We start from the raw sequence: 23,197 nt of genomic DNA, 5'->3' as shown, positions 1-23,197 counted from the left end.
GAGTCAGATGCCCCTTCCTAGGAGCAGATATCTTCCCCCCGGGAGGGTTGCATGAGGTGGGGCCCTCCATTTGGGGTGAGTGCCACCCCCTGTTGCAGTACAACATTTGCTGCCAATTTAGGGTGCCCCTTCTCTCAGCCCCCCCCCCCCCTAAAATGCAGCCTACGATTTTGCCAAGTTCGCTTGGCGCAGATGGCCACATTAGTGTGCCAATCTGCCCCCAGGGTGCCCAAACCCTACTGCCCCATCTATTGGGGGGCCTGTCTCACCATTTGTGGTGGCCCTCTCCTCACCCACACCGAACGGAGGGGGGGGGGGGCACATCACTTCCTCGAAGTTGGGTAAACAAAAAAAATACAAAATAGTAGGCTGCTTTTTAGGGGGGGCTGAGGGGCACCCTACATTGCCGGCAAATTTTCTACTGGAACGGGGGGTGGCCCTCCTCCCCCCCCACCCCAAATGGAGGTCCCACCTCATGCATACCTCCCTGGCGTCAGATAGGGGAGGGGCACCTCATGCATCCCTCCCTGGGGTCAGATGCCCCTTCCTAGGAGCAGATATCTGCCCCCAGGGAGGGTTACAAGGGGTTCCCCCTTTCTACTTCGGTTGGGGGGACCCCCCCCTTTCATTCAGTAAGAAATCTATGGTGGCTAGTGGGCCCCCCACCCATACCTCCACCCCCTTTTCCCATCATTTCATTTTTTATTTTTTACATTCCCTGGGGGCAGATTGTCAGCCATCTGCCCCAGGGTTCACATGCATGTGCTCCCATGCTTTGGGGGCCGGAAGGGGGGGGGGGAGGGCTGCGTACTTGAAGCAGCCCCCCCACCCCCCCAACTCACAAACGGATCCATGGTGGTATGGTGTTCCAGTGGGTTGCTGGTCACGGATCGAGCGCTCTGCGCCATTCGGTGACCAGCAATGCCTCATGTAGATGGTGTCCTTGGAAAGGGGAGATGCTCCCCTTTACAAGCACACCACTTTTTGCCATATCCCTGGTGGTCTAGTGGGCCCCAGGGCCCCAAACCCCCTCCCACCTTCCCTCGATATTTTTTTTTTCTTTCCTGTTCACCCCTGGGGGCAGTGATCATCTGCCCCAGGGGTCTCTGGTGCTGTGACCCCATGCTTTGGGGCCACGGGGGGGAAGTGGGCCGCTTACCTAGTAAGCAGCCCTCCTTCCCCCTGCCTCACAAACGGATCTGTACTGATCCGGTGACATTGTGGTCCGCGGATTGCGCGCCCTGCGCCCGATCCGCGGGCAGCAATGCCGCACAATGGGTATCGTTGTAAAGGGGAGAATCTCCCCTTTCCAACGATACCCGCCTCGATCTCGGGCTTGAAATACAACCGGAGAAAGAAGGGCACTCACCTTCTTTCTTCACTGCAGCAGCCGAAAATGGCTGATGCAGTGATTTTACTTTCAGTTTCACGCCGACGTGCTTTACGCACGCCGACGTGAAACTGAAGGTAATCCAGCCCCCTGGCAGTGAAGGTGGACCTCCCCCTCACATAGCCCGGGGGTTGGATTACAGTTTTGCTCGATCCCTGAGCAAAGCAGAGTGCCAAAACTGACGAGCTGGCTCGTCAGTGGCAACCTGGAGCGGTTTCCACTGACGAGCCGGCTAGTCGGTGGCACTTAAAGGGTTAATGTCCCCAGCAACCTAGCTATTTAAGTCACCTGAGAGTGAAGGTTGTGTCTGTGGGCCATCCCAAAAGGGTCTTTACTGATTTAGAAAGTGTACAGTATTGTAGTGTATTTGTGTGTTACTATTATATTGCCCCCTTCTGAAGAAGGATTATTCTGACTGATAAATTAATAATTGTTTATTCAAGAAACCTTGAGTGTAAGTGTTTATTTGAATAGTTGTCACTGTGAATCTCTGTGCAATTCCCCTACAGCTCACATTTCCCCTCTTGAGAAAAGCCTGGCAGCTCAACACGCTACCAAAACTGTGTAGTACAAGCTTATACCAAAGGTTGGGTTTCCTATACCTGCAGTCAGAGTTGTTTGTAGTGTTGCCAGAGGGTACTGCATACAAACTTTGCCTAACTGGACATCCTCTCGAAGCTGGTTGCATTTCCACTGCAGTTGCTGCTGGAACCGAAGAGCCAGGGAGAGGAACACCAGATTATGTGCGTTGCTTTTAAGTCGGACCCAATCGCTAGGAAGATCCTCCGGACTTCCATGATGCAGGACTGACGAAGCCTAGGCCACCTCAGCAGAATGCTAGACCCCAGAAGCAAGGAAAGTCTAAAGTGGTATCCGAGAACTGCGTTGTTGCTATTTGTGGTCAGACGCTAGACGCTGAACACTGAAGAACCACTGAATATAAAAGTTTGCCCATTGCTGCCGCGGACCGTCCCATTGCAGAGCAGGAGTCCCCAGACTTCCTCCCTCTTGTCCCCACGACTGAGGCCCAGGAACAACAGGATCTGCAGAGATGTACAGGAACAGAAGCCAGCTGGAACCATTTCTTATAACCAGAGGTACTGTAAAGTCTAAGAACTTACCTCTTGTTGTGTAGCCTTACTTGCTCCCAGTTGAGACCGGTCTTGGTTACCTTTCAGAGTTGCTAACGCTTTGCCGTTCACAAGCTTCCCAGCTTGTGGCCATTCAAGTGTTCTATTTTTCAACAAACATTGTGCAAGACTGTTTACCTACCTGCAAAGAAGATCTTCAGCTCCCCTTGACATTGTGCAATTAATATTGGTTGTCCTGGCTCTGAGAGACTCCTCTTGACCTACGAAGTTTGTGCATGGGAAGGTGTTGAAGTACTTGCCTGTTCGAGTTATTTTGTTAATCTTTGTTTTATTCCCATGTTCTATCTTTTTCACCTAACTCAGTATTGCTCTGAATGTATCATTAATAAATCCATGTCCAGTGTCCTAGCTATTTGAGTCACATGAGGGTGTAGAAGTGTATGTGTGCCATCCCCAATGGGTGTCATTTGATTTAGGGAAACAGAGTGCGTTTGGAAGAATATTTAAGTGCTACATGTTTTTCTCCCTTTCTGAAGAAGGCTTATATAACAGACTGAAATACATTTATAATTGTTTTATAAAGAAACCTTCCAAGTGTTTATTTGGATAACTGAACTGTCACAACATTACTGCTCACACTGACCCTTCTTGAGACAAACCTGGCTGCTCGACCACACTAACAGACTTATACCAACGGTTGGGTCATTATTGCCAGGAGGTCAAATTTATTGTAGTGCACCCAAAGGGTATTACATACAATCTTGTCTAACAGTATCAGAGGGAGTGTTGATGCTGCTTATCAGAGTTTTCATGTAGGGCTCCATCCATGAGAGGCCCTTAATAACGTTAGCGAATGTCGAAAGTAGTACCATTATTTCATCATTGGAAATTTTTTGGGATTCCGAGTTGATGCCCAAGTTATCACTATCACTACCTTTGGTTGGAGGCATTTGTGTCTCAATAAATGTACTTGATTCCTCCTTGGATTTAAAGAGATGTACTTCAGGTCCAAGTAATGCTATATCTGAGCGATGCTTCCAGATCATTTTAGCAATATGTGATTGAACTTTACAAATCATTCTACTATTGTTTTGAACCGATAAGGTAATCCACTCTGTCGTCTGAATGTAGATTTCACAGCACAGGAATTTGGATAAAAACGGAGAATGCAAGAACGGTTTAGCCTAGCTCTGCCATTAATATTGACGTCGCTGACACAACCAATAAGGAACAAGTTACTTACCTGTAACTGTTCTCCAGAATGGGTCTGGCATGGATTCACATGCTCATGAATTTCCCCGTCAGGCTGGGAATCCTCGGTAAAGAAAAAAAAATCAGTATCAGTTTCGTTTCTGATCTGTCTTTCTCAGTAGTAACCAATCACTGGTCTCTGGGTCATACTACCCCCAGCCAATGACTTCCTTCTCCCTAAGCCCCGCCTCTGGCAGCCATCTTCAGATTTGGTAGCACGCAAAGTGGCAGTATGACCAAGTGAAGAGCCGTAGAGGGGCAGGAGGGAGGGTTCGCATGTGAATCCATGCCAGACCCATGCTGGAGAACAACAGTTACAGGTAAGTAACTTGTTCCTTCTCCAGCATGGGGTCTGGCATGGATTCACATGCTCATGAATATAAGAATACATAGCAGTACACATGCACAACCACGGGAGGTGGCAAGGCTAAACATTAAGCATTTCTTACCTCCCCACCAGGCTCACCTTAAGCGAACAGGTTGCGCAGCACTGCCTGGCCGACTCTGGACTCCTCCCTGGAATCCCGGTCGACGCAGTAGAATCTCATGAAGGTGTGCGTCGACCTCCACGTAGCAGCCCTGCAGATGTCCAGCAGGGGCACACCAGACGAGAACGCCGTGGTAGCAGCGATCACTCTGGTCGAATGGGCTCTCGGACGGCCGGGCAACGGTTGGTTTGCCAACCAATGACAATGCATGATGCAGCCGGAGAGCCATCTGGAAATGGAAGCCTTCGAGAGAGCCTTCCCTTGGTTCACAAGTCCAAAGTTCACAAACAGCTGTGATGTCTTCTGAAAACTTTGTTCGGTCCACGTAGAACTTCAGCGCTCTAGCCACATCCAGCGAGTACAAAGTCCTCTCGGCCGGAGACAAAGGCGACGGGAAGAAAACAGGTAGCACCAAGGGCTCGTTGAGGTGGAAGTCCGACGGCACCTTGGGCATAAAAGAGGGGTGCGTCCTTAGCACCACCCTCGTGTCGTGAAAAGTCAAGTATGGAGGCTTGCAGGATAGGGCCTGGATCTCTCCCACTCACCGTGCGGAGGTGATGGCCACAAGAAACGCAGTCTTCCACGACAGGAATTGCAACGGGGCCGAATTGCGGGGCTCGAATGGCGCCCCCATGAGCCTGGTCAGCACCACGTTGAGTTCCCACGCCAGGGCAGGGGCCTTCACTGGTGGGAACGATCGGAACAGTCCCTTCATAAATTCCTTCACCAGGCGATGGGATCACAAGGATGCCTGTCCTGTGGTTCTGGTATATCGGGAGATCGCAGCCATGTGTATCTTGATGGAGGCGTGAGCCAGTCCAGCCTTGGCCAGCGACAGTAGGTACGGCAGCACTTGAGGGGCCGTAATCTGTAGAGGGTTAATCTGTGCACGGCACCAGACAGAGAACCTCTTCCACTCATGTCCGTAGCACTTGAGTTGAGGACGCCCTGGCTTTTGCAAGGACCTCTCTGCGGTCAGCCGGGATATTGTACCCTCCAAACTCTAGTGCTGCAGGAGCCAGGCCTGCAAGTTCAGCGACTCTGGGTCGTGATGAAGTATGGCACCTCCTTCTCTGGAGAGAAGATCCGCGTCCGTTGGCAGCTTGACTGGTGGGGACGGTGACAAGTCCAGAAGGTCCGGGAACCAGATCTGCCTCGGCCACGCCAGTGCGACCAGGATCATCCTGCACCGGGATCTCTTAAGCTGGTTGACGAGTCGGAGCAGCAACGGCAACGGAGGGAACGCATAAAGGAACAGGCCTTCCCAGGGGAACGAGAAAGCATCGCCCATGCTCCCCGGCTGGGGAAACCTGCTGGCGAACCTCTGGCACTTGGAGTTCGTCGCCGTCGCAAACAGGTCGATCTGGGGTTTCCCCCCCATTGTCGGAAGAGTCGATCCACTTGATCCTGACATAGCTCCCACTCGTGGCACGACCGCAGCTCCCTGCTGAGTGAGTCGGCGATGGTGTTTTTTATCCCTGCCAGATGAAAGGGCACCAGAAACATCCCTTGGGCGACGGCCCAATGCCACAGATCCTGGGCTTCCTTGGAGGGGGCTGGGGATCTGGTTCCTCCCTGCTTCCGGATGTAGAAAACTCACCATCTTGCCCTTGAGGGACGGGCAAAAGGACCTGAGGGCCCAGAACACTGCTCGGAGCTCCAGGATGTTAATGTGGAGCTTCTCCTCTGGGAGCCAAAGGCCTCTTGCGTGAAGATCTCCGGTGTGTGCTAGCACCCTTCCAGGGAGGAATCCGTCGTCACCGTTATCTGGTGGGATGGGGTCTGAAAGTCTGTGTCCGCCGTCAGATGAGCGCGGGCGCCCCACCACCGGATTGCTCGTCGGAAGTTCTCATCGAGCGGAATCCCCGTCCTCGAAGCTGCCCGTCGCTTGGATCCAGCGGGAGTCAAGGAACTCTTGCAGAGGGCGCATCCGAAGCCTTCACAGGCGCACCAGATATATGCAGGACATCATCCCGAGGAGGGACTTGATGGACCTCACCCTGGCCACGTCCGTGGCCAGCAGGCGCTGCACCTTGCCCAGGATGGCCTTCGTCCTTTCTTCCGACGGTGAGGCCAGGAGCGCCACTGTGTCGAGCTTTGCTCCCAGAAACAGTGCGACTTGCGACGGGACCAGGTGGGATTTGGGAAAGTTGATGGAGAATCCCAGGTCCGAGAGCAGCTGGACAGTCTTTGCTGTGTGATCCACGGCGAGCTCCCTTGTCCCAGATCGGATGAGCCAGTCGTCCAGGTAGGGGTAGATGTGGATCCCCTGCAGGCGCAGCCGCACCACCACCAGTGCGAGGCACTTGGTGAACACCCTGGATGCTGACTTCAATCCGAACGGGAGGGCCTTGAACTGGTAGTGCCGTCCTTGGACCACGAACCTGAGGAACTTTCGGTGACATTTCAGAATGGGGATGTGGAAGTACGCATCCTCCAAATCCAACGACAGGAAATCGCCCTCCTCCAGCAGTCCCAGCACGTGCTGGAGGGTGGCCATCCGGAATTTCTGTGCCTTGATGTATTTGTTCAGCCGTCACAGGTCCAGGATGGGGCGCCATCCTCCTGTCTTCTTTTTTACTAGGAAGTACCTTGAGTATACTCTGGAGCCCCGGAGCCTCTTCGGGACGAGCTCGATGGCACCTTTTCTGAGCAACGCCCTCACCTCCTAGAGTAGTTGAGGGACGTGATTTTCCTTCCTGACCACAGGCGGAATGTTGGGGCACTTTTTTAGAAATTCGAGGGCGTGCCCCTGGACCAGGGCATCCAGCACCCAACGGTTGGTGGAGATGGACTCCCACACGCTGACGAACTTCGCCAGCCGGCCTCCCACCGGGGTGCTTCGGTGGGGGCCCGACCTCGCTGTTGGTTCAATCTTGCTTGGCGGACGCCTTGCCGCCTTGGCCTCCCTGGCGACGGCGGGGTCCCCCCCCCCCCCCCGACTTCCCTCATCCTCTATAGGCTTCCTGCGACTAGGAGCGGGCCGCTTGGCGGTACGTAGAGGAGCCACCGCCAAATCCCTTGGAGGCACTCTGCTTGCCTCTGGCGCTCCGAAAGGACGGCCTCCGTTGCCGGAGAACGCCTAGGGCCCTAGCAGTCTGTGTCAGCCTTGATGGCTTGGAGGGACTCATCCACCGTTTTCCCAAACAGGTTGTTCCCGTCGAACGGCATTTCCAGCACCTTGGCTTGCACATCCTGGCAGAAATCCGTCGCCTTGAGCCAACCTCGTCGTCTAAGGCAAACGCTGTTGCCTAGCTGGCGGAAACCGGTGTCGACAATGTCCGTTGCCACCGTAATGGCGTGGTCCGACGCCACTTCGCCTTCTTGCAAGATCTCCAGGGCCTCGGCCTTCTCGTCATCCGGTAGGAAGTCCAACAGGGGGGCGATCTTGAACCATAACTCCCTGTCGTAGCGGGCCACGATCGCAAGGGCGTTGGCTGCCTTAATTGTTGTTGCCGCCGAGATAACTAGTCGTCCCATTGTGTCCAGCTTCTTCCCTTAGCAGTCCGGCGGGGAAGTTGACGTTGAGACCGATGCCCCCCCCACCCCCGCTTTCTTCTTGGCCGCCGCTGAGACGACCGAGTCTGGGGTAGGTTGTGCACCCAAGGCAGAGGTCTGTTCCAGTGTCATCCCCAGGGAGGGGGGACGTGGGTAAAGGCCGAGCAGGCCGCGAGGGCTGAGAAGGCGGGGCCGGGTGGATCCGTCTTCTCTTGTTCGGGGGGGCTTCCTGCCGGCACCGGCTCTGGTTCCTCCGCCGGACCTGGTACCGGGTCCTCTGTCGGTGGTAAGGGCAATCTCGTCCTCATCTCTGAGCATAAGGATTGTATCACCAACAAAATGGCCTCCGAGTTATCCTGCGGCTCCTGAAGCGACGGCTGACTAGGACCCTCGCCGGTGCCGCCGTCACTCTCATTGTCACCCTCGTCGGGATCCCTCCCGTGGGGACGGGCCTCCTCGACGCCCTCGTCGAGGCCCTCTAAGACTTCTGCCAACTCCTCCTCGGATGTTGTGTCCGTGTCCACAATGGCCACTCCTTTTTCCGCTGGGTCTGAAAGAGGCTTCCCTCCGCGGAGGCAGGGAGACTGAGCCCCGAGGTCGCCTCCACTGTTGTAGCCTCCACAGGCTGCGCCAGGGCCGCCGCGACTCCCTCGATAGAGGCCTTGGCCGGGTGAATCAAGGCCTTCACCGCCTTAGGCGCGTTTGAGGCCTTCACCCTGGGGGGTGGGGGGGTCACTGCCTCGCTCCCCCTCGGCCAAATCCTTAGAGATCAACCGGGGCCTCTCCAGAGGCTTACCCGGGTTCCCGGATTTCCTCTTCCCTGAACCAGAGCGTTGGCTCGTGGTTGATGGTGCCGGGGAAGGCGCGCCCTGCCTGGCAGCCGAAGAGCCCGACCGTTCGGCGCTCCTGGTGACCGCGGACTCGCAGTGCTTTGCCTCCTGTTGGGCCCCCGTCGCCGGGGCGCCCTCACAGGACTTAGAAGACCGCTCAGACTTCTTCTTCTCACCTGACGGACTCCTTCCTTCCAGCCAGTTGGAGAGACGAAGGTGTCGGTCCCTGATGGTCCATTCCGACATGTTCCTGCAAAACGCACAGTCCTTCTCCACGTGCGTTTTGTCCTCATGAAGGCAGTAGAGACATTTCGAATGCTCGTCCTCTAACACATTCTGTAGCTGGCATCCAGGGCAGACCCTGAACAGCTTTCCGGGCGTCGAGCTTCCTTTCTCCTGGGCCATGTTCGGGTAGGCCGCAGAAACTTCTGGAATCCTCCAAGAAGCGTAACTCGACAAAATCTTCACCCTTGAGGGGCATAGAAAAATCCGACATGGATCCCCGTTAATCGTATGTAGAGACAGTGGAGCTTGAGGCTCTATTTGACCAAAAAATGAGAAAATCTCTATGAAAAAGCACGAAAACGCAGCAAAAGCTCGAGAGCTAAACACGAGGACTCCCAACACTTGAGCGTGCGGTAAAAATCTGAAGATGGCTGCCAGAGGCGGGGCTTAGGGAGAGGGCAGTCATTGGCTGGGGGCAGTACGACCCAGAGACCAGTGATTGGTTACTACTGAGAAAGACAGATCAGAAACGAAACTGATACTGATACTGATTTTTTCTTTACCGAGGATTTCCAGCCTGATGATGGGGAATATTCATGAGCATGTGAATCCATGCCAAACCCCATGCTGGAGAATGTTATTCATATGAGTAGGAAAATCAACCAGACTATGTTCAGTTAGGATATACTTGACGGGTATACGATTGTCGTCATTGTTATCCAACGTGCCAGTAGATTCAGTATTAGGGGACTTAACACGGACATCTTTTTCCTTAGAAAGTTTATTGTCCTGTGATCTGTCACAGTTATTATCCTTGACCTGATTTAACTCTGCGTTGGATAGCGTTCCTTCAGTCTCTATATTCACATCTATGCTAACCTCTTGAGCTTGACTCGCATTATATTGGATTACGAGAGGTTCACTCCTCCTCACTTTGCTCGTAATTGGAAAAAAAAAAAGGCGATAACGGAGTTTGTGAGATAGAAGTGGAAGAGGTTAGTAAATGATTCGTGACTTTTAGCTGATCAATAAATGAAATTGGTTTTGTATTTTTGGAAGGGCCTTCTTCAGTCCAACCTTGGGATTACGAATAGAATCTGTGTCATGTTTAATTACAGGAGATTGTGTCTCGGATACATTTTTCTTTTCATTTACTTGTAAGTGAATTTTGCTTTCAGCATTTAGTTGATTGAGGTCAAGCGTCACGTCCTCGTTTATTACAAACGTTTTATGCTAGAGTTGTGAACCTTACTTTTAGTAGGATTTTGATTTTTAGATTTTTTTTCTATTATCATATTTTTGTTTTGTCTAAGGTGCCTTCTTTTACATGCTCTTAGCTCGAGTCGGTTGGCTCTGTGGGATAGATAGCGCTTTGAGCCATTAGCAATATCGTGATCTGAAGAGATTTCTAGGATTAAAGAATCTTTCCCATTATCGTGGACCTTCTCCTCAATTAGATCAGTAAGAGGGGTGGGGCTATCAGGTGCGTCATATTGAGACGCCATGTCTACAGTCCCAGGCTGTGATTTTTCTTGCAGGTGTTTATAGTCACCCTGCGAGACTTCCTGTGCAGACTAAGTGATACTCAACTGCAAAAATCCTTTCATGTTGGAACTTAACTATCTGAGCAATATCTGTTGTGGTACCCCCCCGCCCCACCCCCGAGGATTTTACTTACTTCTATCCTTGTTAACCAGCACACTAGCATAGGATCTGCCCTTGGATCCCCAAGGGTTCTTACAGGAGTGAGAGTAGATTTGTATAATGGAATTGTGGTAGAGATTTGCGTTGCACTCGTGCTTTGACGGACATGTTGCGCTGATTTCTGCGATGAGGCGTGAATCAGACAAAATCTCTTGAACCATCATAAATCTCTCTAGTCTATTTAGTTTTGCTAGTATATCCGAGTCACTTTGATTTCTCTTATTTCATAGTGGCTGGTGTTGTGACTTTTATCCAATAGGTTGAGTGTACATGTTAAAACGGTGAATGAGTAATTATCCGGCGCACTGAGCATGTAGGAATTATCGCTGCCTACTGAAGGTGAAGTGTGTTCCTGTCCCATCCTGATGGAGTTTTCATGCTCAGTATTTGCCCCATGCCCAATTACTTCGCCAGTTAGTCAGTACCATGTACGAATTGGTTGACCATGGCCGAAGGCGAGCTGGCAGTCATGCCAAATGGAGACCAATGGACTGTACTAATGGGTGCGTGAGGAGGTTGTGGCAGTTGAGGATGTGAATTAGAATTGTTGTGAAGGTTTACATCTTCAATGTTTGAACAAAAGTTTGCTACTGGTGTGCAGGGACCCCAAGAAAGTCGAATGCGCTTGCTAAACTCTGCCATGACGGCAGGCACAAGCATGGAAATATCAAATTGGTGTATTGAAGCGTTCATCTGAGTTGGGAATAAACAAGTTGTTAATGAAAGGCACATTAGTTAGTGGTTCTCTTAGCATTGGGGCTATGTCATTCACTTCACATAGTGTGAAGGTACTGGCCCACACTGTTGAATTGGTGCTGCATTCACTTGGACAACCACATGTGCAATAGAGACACTATCTAAAGTTGGGGTGGGACTATTAGGAAAGCACAGTCCTTGAGTTTTAGGGATTGCTTCAGATGGTGCAGTCCCTATGTGACATTCAGCCTGTGTGGGTATGTTGTCTGGTATGATTTCCTTCACATCTTCTGACATGTTAGGAGCTTTGACTGGAGACTTGTGGTTTAGATCCTTAGTGCTTTTGCCACTTCTCAAGCCCCTAACCACGGTCAGATTATTTTTATTTAAAGCTGCATTTAAAAATTATCAAATTAGTCCACGTAAAGGTTTTAAGTCGCCGTTGCAGCGTCTTGGCAAATCCATAAGAGTGGAGTGCACATAGCTTAATCTGTATACAACTTTGTGCCTAGTGCAAGTCTACCGCGGAGCATATATAAGTCCACAACACGAGAGTTACAATAAGTTGTTGTGTATTGCCAGAAAGCTCCTGCACATGGTTCAATGCAGAAAGGCATCACCCTTCTGAATGTTAGCAACTAAGAATGCCTGTATGTCAGAACGACAAACGAACGCCCAAGAATCATCCAGAGTGAAGCCCACCTCTGGTTCCAGTATGTCTGGCAGGGGCAGGAAGTGAGGGAGGTGCCCGAAACTCCCTGTGCTTAATCCCCTTAGTTACAGGTATGCACCCAAAAGGTGATTGGCCGGCTGGCCGTCCAGCAAGGATAGCCACCCTGCTGTGCGATTGACAGCTAGGCTGGAATTAATGGGACAAACCTGCATAAAAGCAAAGGCTTTTTGTCTTCAAAGGCAGAGTCGAACACTGGACGAAGGAATCCGAAGAAGAACTTGGAAGAGACGCCTGCTGCAACTCCTGGACAGTTGGTTTGCCCTGTGAAGCCCTACTGCTGTGCTGAAGCTCTGAATTTGCCAGGACTAGAGAAGTCCTGCAAAGGATGATTTCTTCTCTTGGGTTGGTGGGACCAATCAACCCCAAGATGAGCTCATCTGGAAATCCTCTAGGAGCTGGCTGTACTTCCACTGCTGTTGCAGGCACCGATTGCCAGGGAGAGGAACACCAGAATCGAGCGAGTGTTTAATTGGTGTCCGACCAATCCAGACTCACATGAAGCAGGATTGACCAAGAATGAGCCACCTCTGAGTGCTAGACCCCAGATGCAAGGAAAGTCCATTAAGGTATCTGAGAACCGCAGTGGTGCTATTTACGAGAAGCTGAAACCGCGAAATGCTGTTGATCTGAAGTTTGCCCATTGCTGCCGCAGACCTTCAATTCTTAGTGCAGGAATCCCCAGACATCTTCCCTCTTGTCCCCATGACTAAGGCCCAAGAACAACAGGATCTGCAGACCTACAACTGGAACAGAAGCCAGCTGGAACCAATTCTACAGACCTAAGGAACTGTAAAACTAAGGGGTACTTAACCTCTTGTTGTGTAGCCTTGCTAGCTCTCAGTTGAGACTTGTCTTAGTTGCTTTTCCAGGGAGGCCCAACAGTGATTTCATTGTCTACAATGATTTCTAAAACAGTGTGCAAGATTGTTTTACTTACCTTCAAGAAGTGCTTCAGCTCCCCTAGACTTTGTTCAATTGACATTGGCTGTCCTGGCTCCCTGAAGACTCTTCTATCCTCTGACTTTGTGCTTTAACTATCCCTCAACATAAGTCACACATTCTATAACTTGTGCAGCTGGGAAAGGGTTCATTTACTTTGCATGGGGGGGAAGGGGAGGGGAGTCAAAATTACTTGCCTGCTTAAGAATATTTGTTACCTTTGTTTTATTCCCTAGCTATTTTCCTTTCGACACCAAACTCTGTATTAACTAAATGTGCTAGTGATATATCAATGTCCACAGTGTCCTTGTTATTCAAGTCATCTTGGGGTGTAGGAAGTGTCTGTGTGCCATCTCAAATGGGCATCTACTTATTTAGAGAAACTGTGTATTTTGAAGTATATTTTGTGTTGCATATATTGCTCACTTCTAAAGAAGGCTTATTCAAACTGACTTAATTGTTTAATCAAGAAACCTTGAGTAAGAGTTTATTGGGATAACTGTCACTGTGAAAGTCTATGTTACAACCCTACAGCTCACATTGACCCCTCTTGAGATAGGCCTGGCTGCTCATTCACTCTACCAACTTGTGTAGTACCTGCTTATACCAAAGGTTGGGTTAACTATTGCCAAGAGGACAAGGCTGGTGCAGTCTCCCAAAGGGTACTGCATACAACCTTGCCTAACACCTGGTTTCGCAAATACTGCCAGAGTTTTAACATCAAAGCCTTCTTGGCAAACTGCAGCAGTAAGGCGTCTTTATTAACTTCTTCAGTTTGGAAGTCTTGTGCTTTAGGACTAATCCCAGGGTGAGACAACGTAAAGGCACAGACCTCCAGGTTAAAAAATAAATAATTGGTAGCCAAATGAGAACTCTTTCAATTAGGAGGTTGCATACCCACTCTAAACTTGGCAGCCACACCCATTCACTGGTAATCGCCACACTCCTACTTTCCCAGGCTACTTCCAGGGCAATCACTCGGTGTGGAATCCCCTCAGGAATCGCAGACATGATTCAAGTACATATTGCCGAACCATTCTGTGGCACTCAGTCATGACTATACAAGTCATTGTCTAAAACCTGCGGCTCCCAGAGGTTTTAGACTATGGCTTCCATGATCCCTCACGAATAACTACACTGGCTATAGGATCATGGGAGCTCCAATCCAAAATCGTTGGAGATCCAAAGGTTGCAGACCGCTGATATTTGGTTTAATCAGTTCCAGTCGCACAAGGGGAACAAAGTCTAGCTGCAAAACTCATTCTGAATTTCTAACAGGTGCATTCCGTCCTAGATAACTGTTCAAGGAGATTTACACAGGGACAGGATGACCTTTGGTTACCCCAATCCTGATTGGATGTAGTTCAAGAAGGGCAGTGGGGAAATCCCATAAACGCAAGAGAATAGCGCTAAAGGACCGTGACCAACGAGATGCAGGGTCAGTGTAGAAGACAGAAGGATAGCTGGAAAACAACTTCCTGTCCCTGTCGAGTCCCAACACTTGGGAAAACGTTCCTTAGAGGTGTGACGCTTACAAAAAAGGGGACAGTAAAAGAAGGCAAAGAGAAGCCGTTTTTGAAAAACTAACAACTTTTAGGTTGTTAGACTCCTGTATGTCCCAGGTCACTGAGAACCTCACAGAGGAATAAGCGCCTCCCTTTGCTCCATAGAGTAACACTGGGCATAATGTTCTGCCCCTAACTCACTCTAACCAAACATGTGGTGGTGGGACCCTGGTTAAGGGTCCTTTCCTACACATAACCTAATGAGCCGCATAGAGTCGAGTACTTATCTGAACTTCCCAAAAGACTTACATAACTTTGAAAATGTTCTAAAAAGAAACACAAGAGCCCACAGCATCCTTTTAAAATAGAGTGACCTGAAGAAGCTATACTTTGGAACTTTTGACTTTTGGGCACAAGACCCCAGATCATCTTAAGGTTCGACTTATTTAAGATTGAGGTAAGTGGTTTTGTGTTGGTTCTGCCTATCTATAGCTTGTATTCGACTTCTAACCTGTTTTGCACTGGTAATGGATTCATATGCAACTCTATTCTCCTAATGGTGAATGTGTATTTAGGATAAGGTTTTCTGTGGTAATACTTACCTGTGATTTTTATAGGCCGTTTAAATAAAGGCCTAATAAATAACTTTTTATACACTTACTGTAACCAGAATTACTGGAGTTGCGCTGTGTGGACTCACTGTAGCCCCGGACAACTCACTTTTCCCGAGACTAAGCCTGGAAGCTCCGCTACATTACCTTCATCGAATTTTGGCTTACCAAGCAGAGTCTTGGCCAGTTACCATAAATGGAACGGCCTCCCAAAATCCTCCCTTCAGGACCGATTTTGGAAGTCCATTTTTATCACAGATGCTCTGCAACTGAGGTGTGGTTTGGATCTTCCTGTGCCCCAAACTTAGGATCTAGAAAAATCCGACCAGGGCTGGTGAACACTTGCCCCTGCATTTACAAATGTGTAGTCAGATCTATTTTGTGTAAAGGTGCTATGATGCTTTCCTGTGCCAGGAAGAATGCCCAATTCGTATGGAAGGAGACTGCGTAAGGCACGTTTTTTTTTTTTTTATAAATTAGAATTCTTTTTTTCTGAACTTTGTATCCATGTTCATGAAAGTTTTAGACGAAGCATACCAAGGAAGGCAGTCACTTGGTAATCACCATCTAGTGGGCTCCCATTTTCCTTCCTGCAAATATTTGTATATTGTATCATTAAAGTCAATCTATAAATTACCCAGAAATCATTCAGGTGCTGGTAAAAGGCAGGCACCTTCTGCAAATCTACCAAGAGCTAGCGGATAGAAGACAGGGACAGGAGAAGTATAATATGACAAGAATATAGGAAGTTAGATACAGATAAGCAGAAGAGAGGGATTGCAGTGTGGAGGGTTCTGTGAGGGTGGACTGCTGCAGGTAGAGGGGTAAGGGCTGAAAGATGGTACAAAAAGCAAAGGGACAGCATTCACAGATGTGTATGGGGGGTCAGCGTCCTTACCAGCTTGGTAGTCATAGAGGGCCCGGGCACACTGGCCTTTCCCTGCCAGGCCTTCTCCCTGTATGTATTCCGAGGCACTCTCGTACGTTGGGTCATTCTGAGGCTGCACAAAAAAGGGTATATTCAAAGGTCATACAGAACGATGAAAAGTAATGCAGGCATGGGAGAAGGTCAGCATAAACATCATCAATCTTAGAAATGGTCATGACCAGACAGACCTGAGGAGGCTCTTCATAGACACTATCTGGTTCTGGTGGTGCTTCATACAGATCTTCCACCTCTTCTTCCATATGCTGCACATGGGAGGTCCGTGCTGTGGGCTTTACCGGCTGCACCTGGTAGAGATCTAGTCAAGAGAGAAAGGAGATGACAAGTTACAGAGCAAATCATTTCAGTTTAAGCAACTTGTCTGTTACTTTAACAGTGTGTTTCCACTCTCTACAGCAAAGCTTTCATTCATCAACCTTTCCCCTATGTGCACATTCCATTCCCCAACAGGGCCGTGCAAAAGCAGGTTGTATCCAAGCAAACTATAAGAATACGTGTATGGTTGTATTGGGGCAATCAACATGTAACACTGTCTTGATGCCTCTCCTCATTCCAGGGTTTTCTTCAAGACCAGTCTATTGGGAAGGCCTCAGCATGTTCCATCTACTCCTCATTAGCGGTCTTGGAAGGCCTTTCGTTCAATGACTGACGAGAATTGTGTGTGCACTGCTTGGGTACTACCATCAAGGCATTCCTCCAAGCCTCAGAAAACAGTCTCGATACTATGGGTTTATCAAAGAGCTCTTCCTCAATAGCTGTAGGCACTTTGATTTATCTGCATTCTTCAGATTCTACTGGAAAGATCATCTTTCCTATTGGAGCCTTTGGGAGATCTCACAAGAGGAAACCATGACCCGTTTTATGCATATGATCAGAAGGAAGCATAGTCCATCTCCTCATAAGAAGCATCATTTAGAAATGGGCAACCACTCTGCAGGAATGCAGTGAAAAATAAGATGGGTGATTTGCAAAAGGAAGGGCTAACTATTCAATTAAATCTGAAATAGCCCTGGAAGCATTTCATTTGGCCCACCAAGTTTTCTGTGGAGCTCCAATTCTCAGTCAAAGAAATAACCATTCCATGGGTTCTTTCCTGAGTGCCTTCTATTAGAGGTGCAGTCAAAGGGTTCTCCTAGGGGAGTAACAGTTCTACAGGGAGAAATGAGTCACGGGGGAAGGGCATATCCCTGAACACGTCATGTGAAACTCTTCTCGCAGTGTACAACATATGATCTCACAACCAATAATTATTTTAAGATGAAAGAAAAAAATGTTAGTTCAGAGGCCTGAAAGTATGGCGTTGAAGCTAGTGTGACCTTTTAGGGGTGGATCCTGGGGTTCCTCATACAGATCATCCTCGTCGTCGTGCTGATGCGGTGGTGGCTGTGAGGTCCGGGTTGTGGGCTTCCCAGGGTGCACCTGATATTCATCTGGGAAAGGTGGGGGTGGAAATCAGTTCAAGTTTATGGGACAAGCATGCAGGTTAATTTCCGTCAACCATTCCAGAAAAACCAAGGGCTCACTTTGATCTGTAGTCAAGAATCACATCTGCTCTTTGATTCACTATTTTAACATAAACCAGAAGGAACTACTGCTCTTGGCAAAATTGATTTTTTGTGAGCAAGATCTACTTTATATTGAAAGCAGTTTTACTCTCCCTGTAAGTAAATGGGAGCTAGATTAATGGTTGCTGGCTTTTGTATGTCCCAAGCTTGAGTTCAGACTGCTTTCCCACATAACGTTGTACCTGCCAAACTCTATGCTATAAAAGAAGAAGTTACTCTCTTACCTTGTAACGTTCTTTCGATGGGATGGTCCGACGACGTATTCCATATCTTTGACAGTAATCACCATAGCTGTGCTGCTTCGGAAAATTTCCTGCGTCCTGTGTCGATGCGCCGTCCCCGAGGACCTCCTCCGACGGCACCCGATGTGATAAGTAGGACGCACGACGCCCGTAGCCTCAGTTGTAGTTTTTTCCCCAGAACGTGTGACACCAGTCTTCTGCCTATCAGACACATGGCCTTGCGGAAACGTAAGCTGCAATCGCATAAGAAATTCTGCAGCAGGGAAGGTAGGCAGGGAGCGATATGGAATACGTTGTCGGACCATCCCATCGAAAGAACGTTACCAGGTAAGAGTAACTTGTTCTTCAAGGGGATTGGGTCCTCCGACGTATTCCATATCTTTGACAGACTCCCAAAGCAGTACCAAAGCAAGGAGGTGGGAAAAGAATTTGGAATACAAATTTAGCATGCCCAATCAAATTGCGGAATAAAGGACTGCCTTGCCAAAGGCCAGATCCTGTCCTCGGATGGAATCGAGGGAGTAGTGCCGTACAAAAGTATGTACAGAAGCCCAGGTGGCTGCATCACAGATGTTGCGAATAGGAACACCCCTCTGTAGGGCAGTAGATGCAGCCATACCCCTGGTAGAATGGGCCCGCAAGCCAGCCGGTGGGTCCTTACCCGCCAAGGGGTAACACTCGGAGATAGCCAAAATAATCCAACAGGACAAAGTCGGTTTCATCACAGCTTGTCCCAAACGCTTTCCAGCGTAACCAATGAAGAGTTGATCGTCCACTCTGACCCGGGACATGCGTGAAATATAAAAGCTCAACGCTCTCCTAGGACCAAGCCTATGGAGCCTCTCCTCTTCCTTACCAGGATGCGGAGGATAGAATGCCGGAAGAACAACCTTCTGGCCCAAATGAAATTCTGAAACCACCTTCGGAAGAAAGGAAGGACAACCCTGTCCTTATGAAACAGTGAAGGGTGGCTTAACTGAACATGCCTGTAACTCACTCACTCTGCGAGCGGAAGTAACCGCAACCAAAACACAGTTTTCAGAGTTAACAGTCTCAAAGGGCAAGCATGCAAAGGCTCAAACAGAGCACCCATAAGAAACTTAACAAGATTCAAATCCCAACCTGGCACCAGAAAAGGTGACGGAGAGAACACATTAGTGAGCCCTTTCAAAAACTGAGAAATTAAAGGAATCTTAAAATAGGAACATTCTTCAGACGAGCGCTTAAATATGGACAGCGCCACCAGGTAACCTTTAATGGTACCCACTTGCAAGCGCCTGTGGGCCAAAGAAAGCAAAAAAGACAGAACCATGGGAATGTCACATTCAAAAGGATCCACATTCTTAACTCTGCACCAGTCGCAGAATTTACGCCAACGGCAACGGTACAGAGACTTTGTTGCCGGCCGTCTGGCCGAGAGCAACACTTCCAACACGTCTTCAGGGAGGTCCCAATCCTTATACCTCAACCTTTGAGAAGCCAAGCGTGAAGGTTGAGGGATCTGACCTCTGGATGGAGAACCTGACCCCCCCCCCCTCCCGTGAGAGCAGATCGTCTCGGTAGGGAAAACGACATGGAGGGCAGATGGACAAATCGAGAAGGTCCAGGTACCATGTCCTCCGGGCCCACTACGGAGCAATGAGGATCATCCGGGAACCGAACCTGAATAACCTCCGCAGTACTTGCGGGATGACGGGGACTGGAGGAAATGCGTACAGCAGTGGGACTGACCACTCCACCACAAACGTGTCACCCAAGGCTCCTTTTGGAGGAAATTCCCACGAGCAGAACCTTTCGCACTTTCGGTTGACACTGGAGGCGAACAGGTCCACTTGAGGGGTCCCCCAAAGGGCGAACTCCAGGAGAATCTCCCTAGCCAGCTCCCACGTGAGAGATCGTGCTCTGCCTGCTCAGAGCGTCTGCCGTCTCGTTGTCGTCTCTGGCCAGATGAACAGCCGAGATCGAAACTTCCTGCTGGATGGCCCAGAACTCGAGCTGCATCGCCTCCCTGCACAGAAGAAGTGACCCTGCCCCCCCCTTTTTGTTGAGGTAGTGCATGGCCACCGTGTTGTTCGTTAGAATCAGGACACTCTTTCTTCGCAGTCGGCAGAAAAGCCGCCTTCGGGGCTAGCCCGACGGCCCTCAGCTCCAACAGATTGATATGGAGTCTGGACTCCGACGGAGACCAACAACCGCTGACTCAACTCCTTGGCATGAGCTCCCCGTCCCGTGAGGGATGCGTCCGTCGCGATCACCACCTCCGGCCAGGGAAGCCAAAACAGAGCCCCTTTCATCAGATTGCCTTCGACTGCCCACCACAGAAGGTCCTGGGTGACCGAGGGCGGCACCTTAACAGGGTCCGACATCCTGCCGGAGGACTGAGACCACTGGAGCTTGAGTGCCCACTGCAAAGATCTCATCTGCAGACGAGCCTCTGGCACCAGAAGAATGCAGGATGCCATGAGGCTGAGAAACCTCAAGAACTTGAAACCCGGGAGCATCTGGGCAAGTTGAAACTTGTGCACCATCTGCTGAATGTGAAGAGCCCTCACCTGGGGAGGAAAACAAAACCCCAGGGATGTGTCGAGCACTGCTCTGATGTACTGGAGCCGCTGTGTTGGTGTCACATGGGACATCTTTAAATTGAGGGAGAAGCCAAGCTTGTGAAGGGAGTGGCAGGTGACGGACAGATGATCCAGGACCTGCTCGGGAGAGCTCCCCCTGATCAACCAATCGCCCAGGTAGGGGTAGACGTGAATCCCCCCTTTCCTGAGATGCGCTGCCACCACCACCATGAGCTTGGTGAAAACCCTCGGGGCGGAGGTCAATTGGAACGGCAGGACCCGATACTGAAAGTGCGAGTCGCGAACCGCGAACCTCAGGTACTTCTTGTGCTTGGGATGGATCGGCACATGGAAGTAAGCGTCCTTGAGGTTGAGAGACACCAACCAGTCCTGAAGTTGAAGGGCCTGGAGGACTTGAGAGAGAGAGAGAGAGAGTAACCATCTTGACCTTAACCTTCCTGAGGAGTCTGTTCAAACCGCGCAAGTCCATGATGGGTCTCAATCCCTCGTCTTTCTTCAAAATCAAAAAATAAGGGGAATACCATTCCTTGTTCCTCTCCGCTACAGGCACCATTTCTATGGCACCTTTCTCCAGCAGGGCTTGAATTTCCTGCGCAAGGTGCGGATCCAGACTCTTCAAAGAGGTTCCCAGGTGGATTGTGTGAGGCCTCTGCCGAAAGGGAAGACAGTAGCCGTGGGTTATGATCTCCAGAACCCACACATCTGAAGTGATGGTACGCCACTCTACAAGATACTGCGCCAGCCTTCCCCCAACCAGCGAACCATGGGACCTGGCCTCATGACTGAGTGGTAGCGGCTGCGGCGTTGCCGGAGGGCAAAGATGCAACTGCCCGAGCGGCCTTGCACCTCGAGTACCTTGTTTTCCACCTCTAGCACTCTTGCGGTGGCCTCTTTGACAGCTCCTCTCACTTTACTGAAGGAGTAATAGCAAAAGGAACATCCCCTCCATTGTTGTCCCCTGGGACGAAAAGGCAGATGTTGTCAAACTGCAGCGCCCAACGACTTCGCTGCAGCTTTGGAGGTCTGCAACCTCTCAAGGCTCTGGTCAGCCTTGCTGCCAAAAAGATGTTCACCGTCAAAGGGCATGTTGAGGAGCCGGGACTGCACATCAGGAGCGAACCCTGACTTCCGCAACCACGCAAACCTGCGTTTTACGGTGCTCGCCGCCATGGACCGGCTGACAATCTGCCATGTCCAAACCCGACTGAACGGCCTCACGCACGGCATCCTTGCCATCCTGAACCATAGCAAGGAAACCATCCCGTTCGTCCCCTTCAGGAATATGTTCAGCCGGTAATGCAACACAGTTCCAGTGTGTGAAACGAGACAAGGAACATATGGATCTGGCCGCCTGAAGCGCCATACCCCCTGAAGAAAACACTTTCTTCGCCCAGCCATCAAAACGTTTGTTGTCCCTATCCGGAGGGATGGTAGGATACGACGCCTGCTTTGCCAGGGCCATAGCCGCCTGCACCACCAAACTCTCCCGAGTGGGGTGCCTGGACAAGTAGCAGGGGTCTCTACTGGCTGGACGATATTTTCGCGACAAAGACTTGCCCACTGCCGGGAGACTCTCCGGAGCAGTCCAAGCCGCCGCCGCCACCCTTCTCTGCAGAGCCATATGAAACGGCAGTACCGGGTCAGTGGGGGGGACCAAGATCGAGGATGTCCGTGAGATCATCCTGAACAAACTCCCCTGGGGAGCCGACCATCCCAAGTACTCTGTGACCCGAGACATAAGGCGCCGGTACGAAGAATCGGCATGAGTGCCAGGCTCAGGCCTACAAAACTCCACCTCCGGAGAGGTGCCAGTCCACTGGCATCATGCAGTGAATGGCTTAGGTCATCAAATTGGCTATGGCCCGAGTGAAGCTCATCTGGCACTGTAACCGGAACCAAGCCCTCATCAGAGCCATCATCACCCTCTGAAATGTACTCCAGGCGGTGAAAGGAAGACACCTGGGGACCAAAGCTATGCCTGACCTTAGCCAGAGCCTTCCTAGGGGCTACCCCCGTGCCACGGGGCCCCTCCGACACCACTGCCTCGAAAGTTGTCGAGGGCGCCGAACGAGTCGGCGCCGAGAGAATCGGCGTTGTCAGCCGCAGCGCCGACACAGGCCTCGAAGCCAGAGCTCAGAGCGCGTCCTTCGACGATCACACGGTCTCTAGCATGTCGAGGACCGGGACCTGGAACGGCATGGCGAGAACGGTTACCCTTGTCCGAGCAGGACCTCTCCCGCGAACCGTGCTGACCACTCGAGCCGGAAGGCGTGCGAGCGGTGTCTCTCAACCGATCGCGACCGACCCCATTCGGAGGCGCGGACGGACCGGTGCCCTGCGATTCGAGACTCGCTAACAACATCTTCCCAAAGGAAGCTCATTCCTCTGGTGTTGCTTTCATGGTGGGATAAGCGACCCGCCGACGGGCGGAGTCCTCAGAAGAGGACGGGGATGGCGACCGATACTGGCGCTTCCGGGAATGCCTCGAAGAGGCAGAGGAGTGGCGAGACCGACTCCTGGATAGAGACCCACTGGACCTCCGACGAGGACGCGGAGAGTCGCCTCTTGAATCATCCGTCGAAAGCCCCGCAGACCTCGACTTCCGGGGCTTAGACACCCTACCTACTGACAACATCTTGTGCTCCCGCAAGGCCTTGGCAGTGAGTGACTGACAGTCGACACAGTCGTCTGTGTCGTGGGCCACCCCGAGGCACCAGAGGCAGGCGTCGTGCGAGTCAGTTACCGACATCTTGGACCCACAGTCCCCGCATTTCTTGAAGCCCGGACGCGGGGTTGAAGACAAGGTAGACATCGTCACGAACAGGCTTTTCACAAAAATCTAACAGGTTCAAAGAACCGAGAAGAATACAATAGAAACTCCAAAGAGTCGAGGCGTAC

The 23,197-nt window shown here is 50.7% G+C and overlaps 1 protein-coding gene across 8 annotated transcripts in view; it reads right to left on the bottom strand.

Moving 5' to 3' along the window:
• The window catches only part of DBNL (drebrin like), a 374,852-nt gene that overhangs the window by 15,736 nt on the left and 335,919 nt on the right, over window positions 1–23,197 (bottom strand). For 4 of the 8 annotated variants that reach the window (XM_069618942.1, XM_069618941.1, XM_069618940.1 and 1 more), the window contains 3 exons: window positions 17,224–17,337; window positions 16,078–16,205; window positions 15,860–15,962 (listed from right to left, as the gene is read on the bottom strand). In XM_069618942.1, the coding sequence (XP_069475043.1) occupies window positions 15,860–15,962; window positions 16,078–16,205; window positions 17,224–17,337 (345 nt within the window). The remainder of the gene's footprint in view (window positions 1–15,859; window positions 15,963–16,077; window positions 16,206–17,223; window positions 17,338–23,197) is intronic. The other 4 variants (XM_069618943.1, XM_069618946.1, XM_069618945.1 and 1 more) reach the window with 1 other exon arrangement.

Source organism: Ambystoma mexicanum, chromosome 10 (genome assembly GCF_040938575.1).
Source record: "Ambystoma mexicanum isolate Mex_15411 chromosome 10, UKY_AmexF1_1, whole genome shotgun sequence".
Taxonomy (NCBI): Eukaryota; Metazoa; Chordata; class Amphibia; order Caudata; family Ambystomatidae; genus Ambystoma; species Ambystoma mexicanum.
Note: the sequence above shows the minus strand (reverse complement) of the source record. Positions and strands in the feature narration are given on the sequence as shown.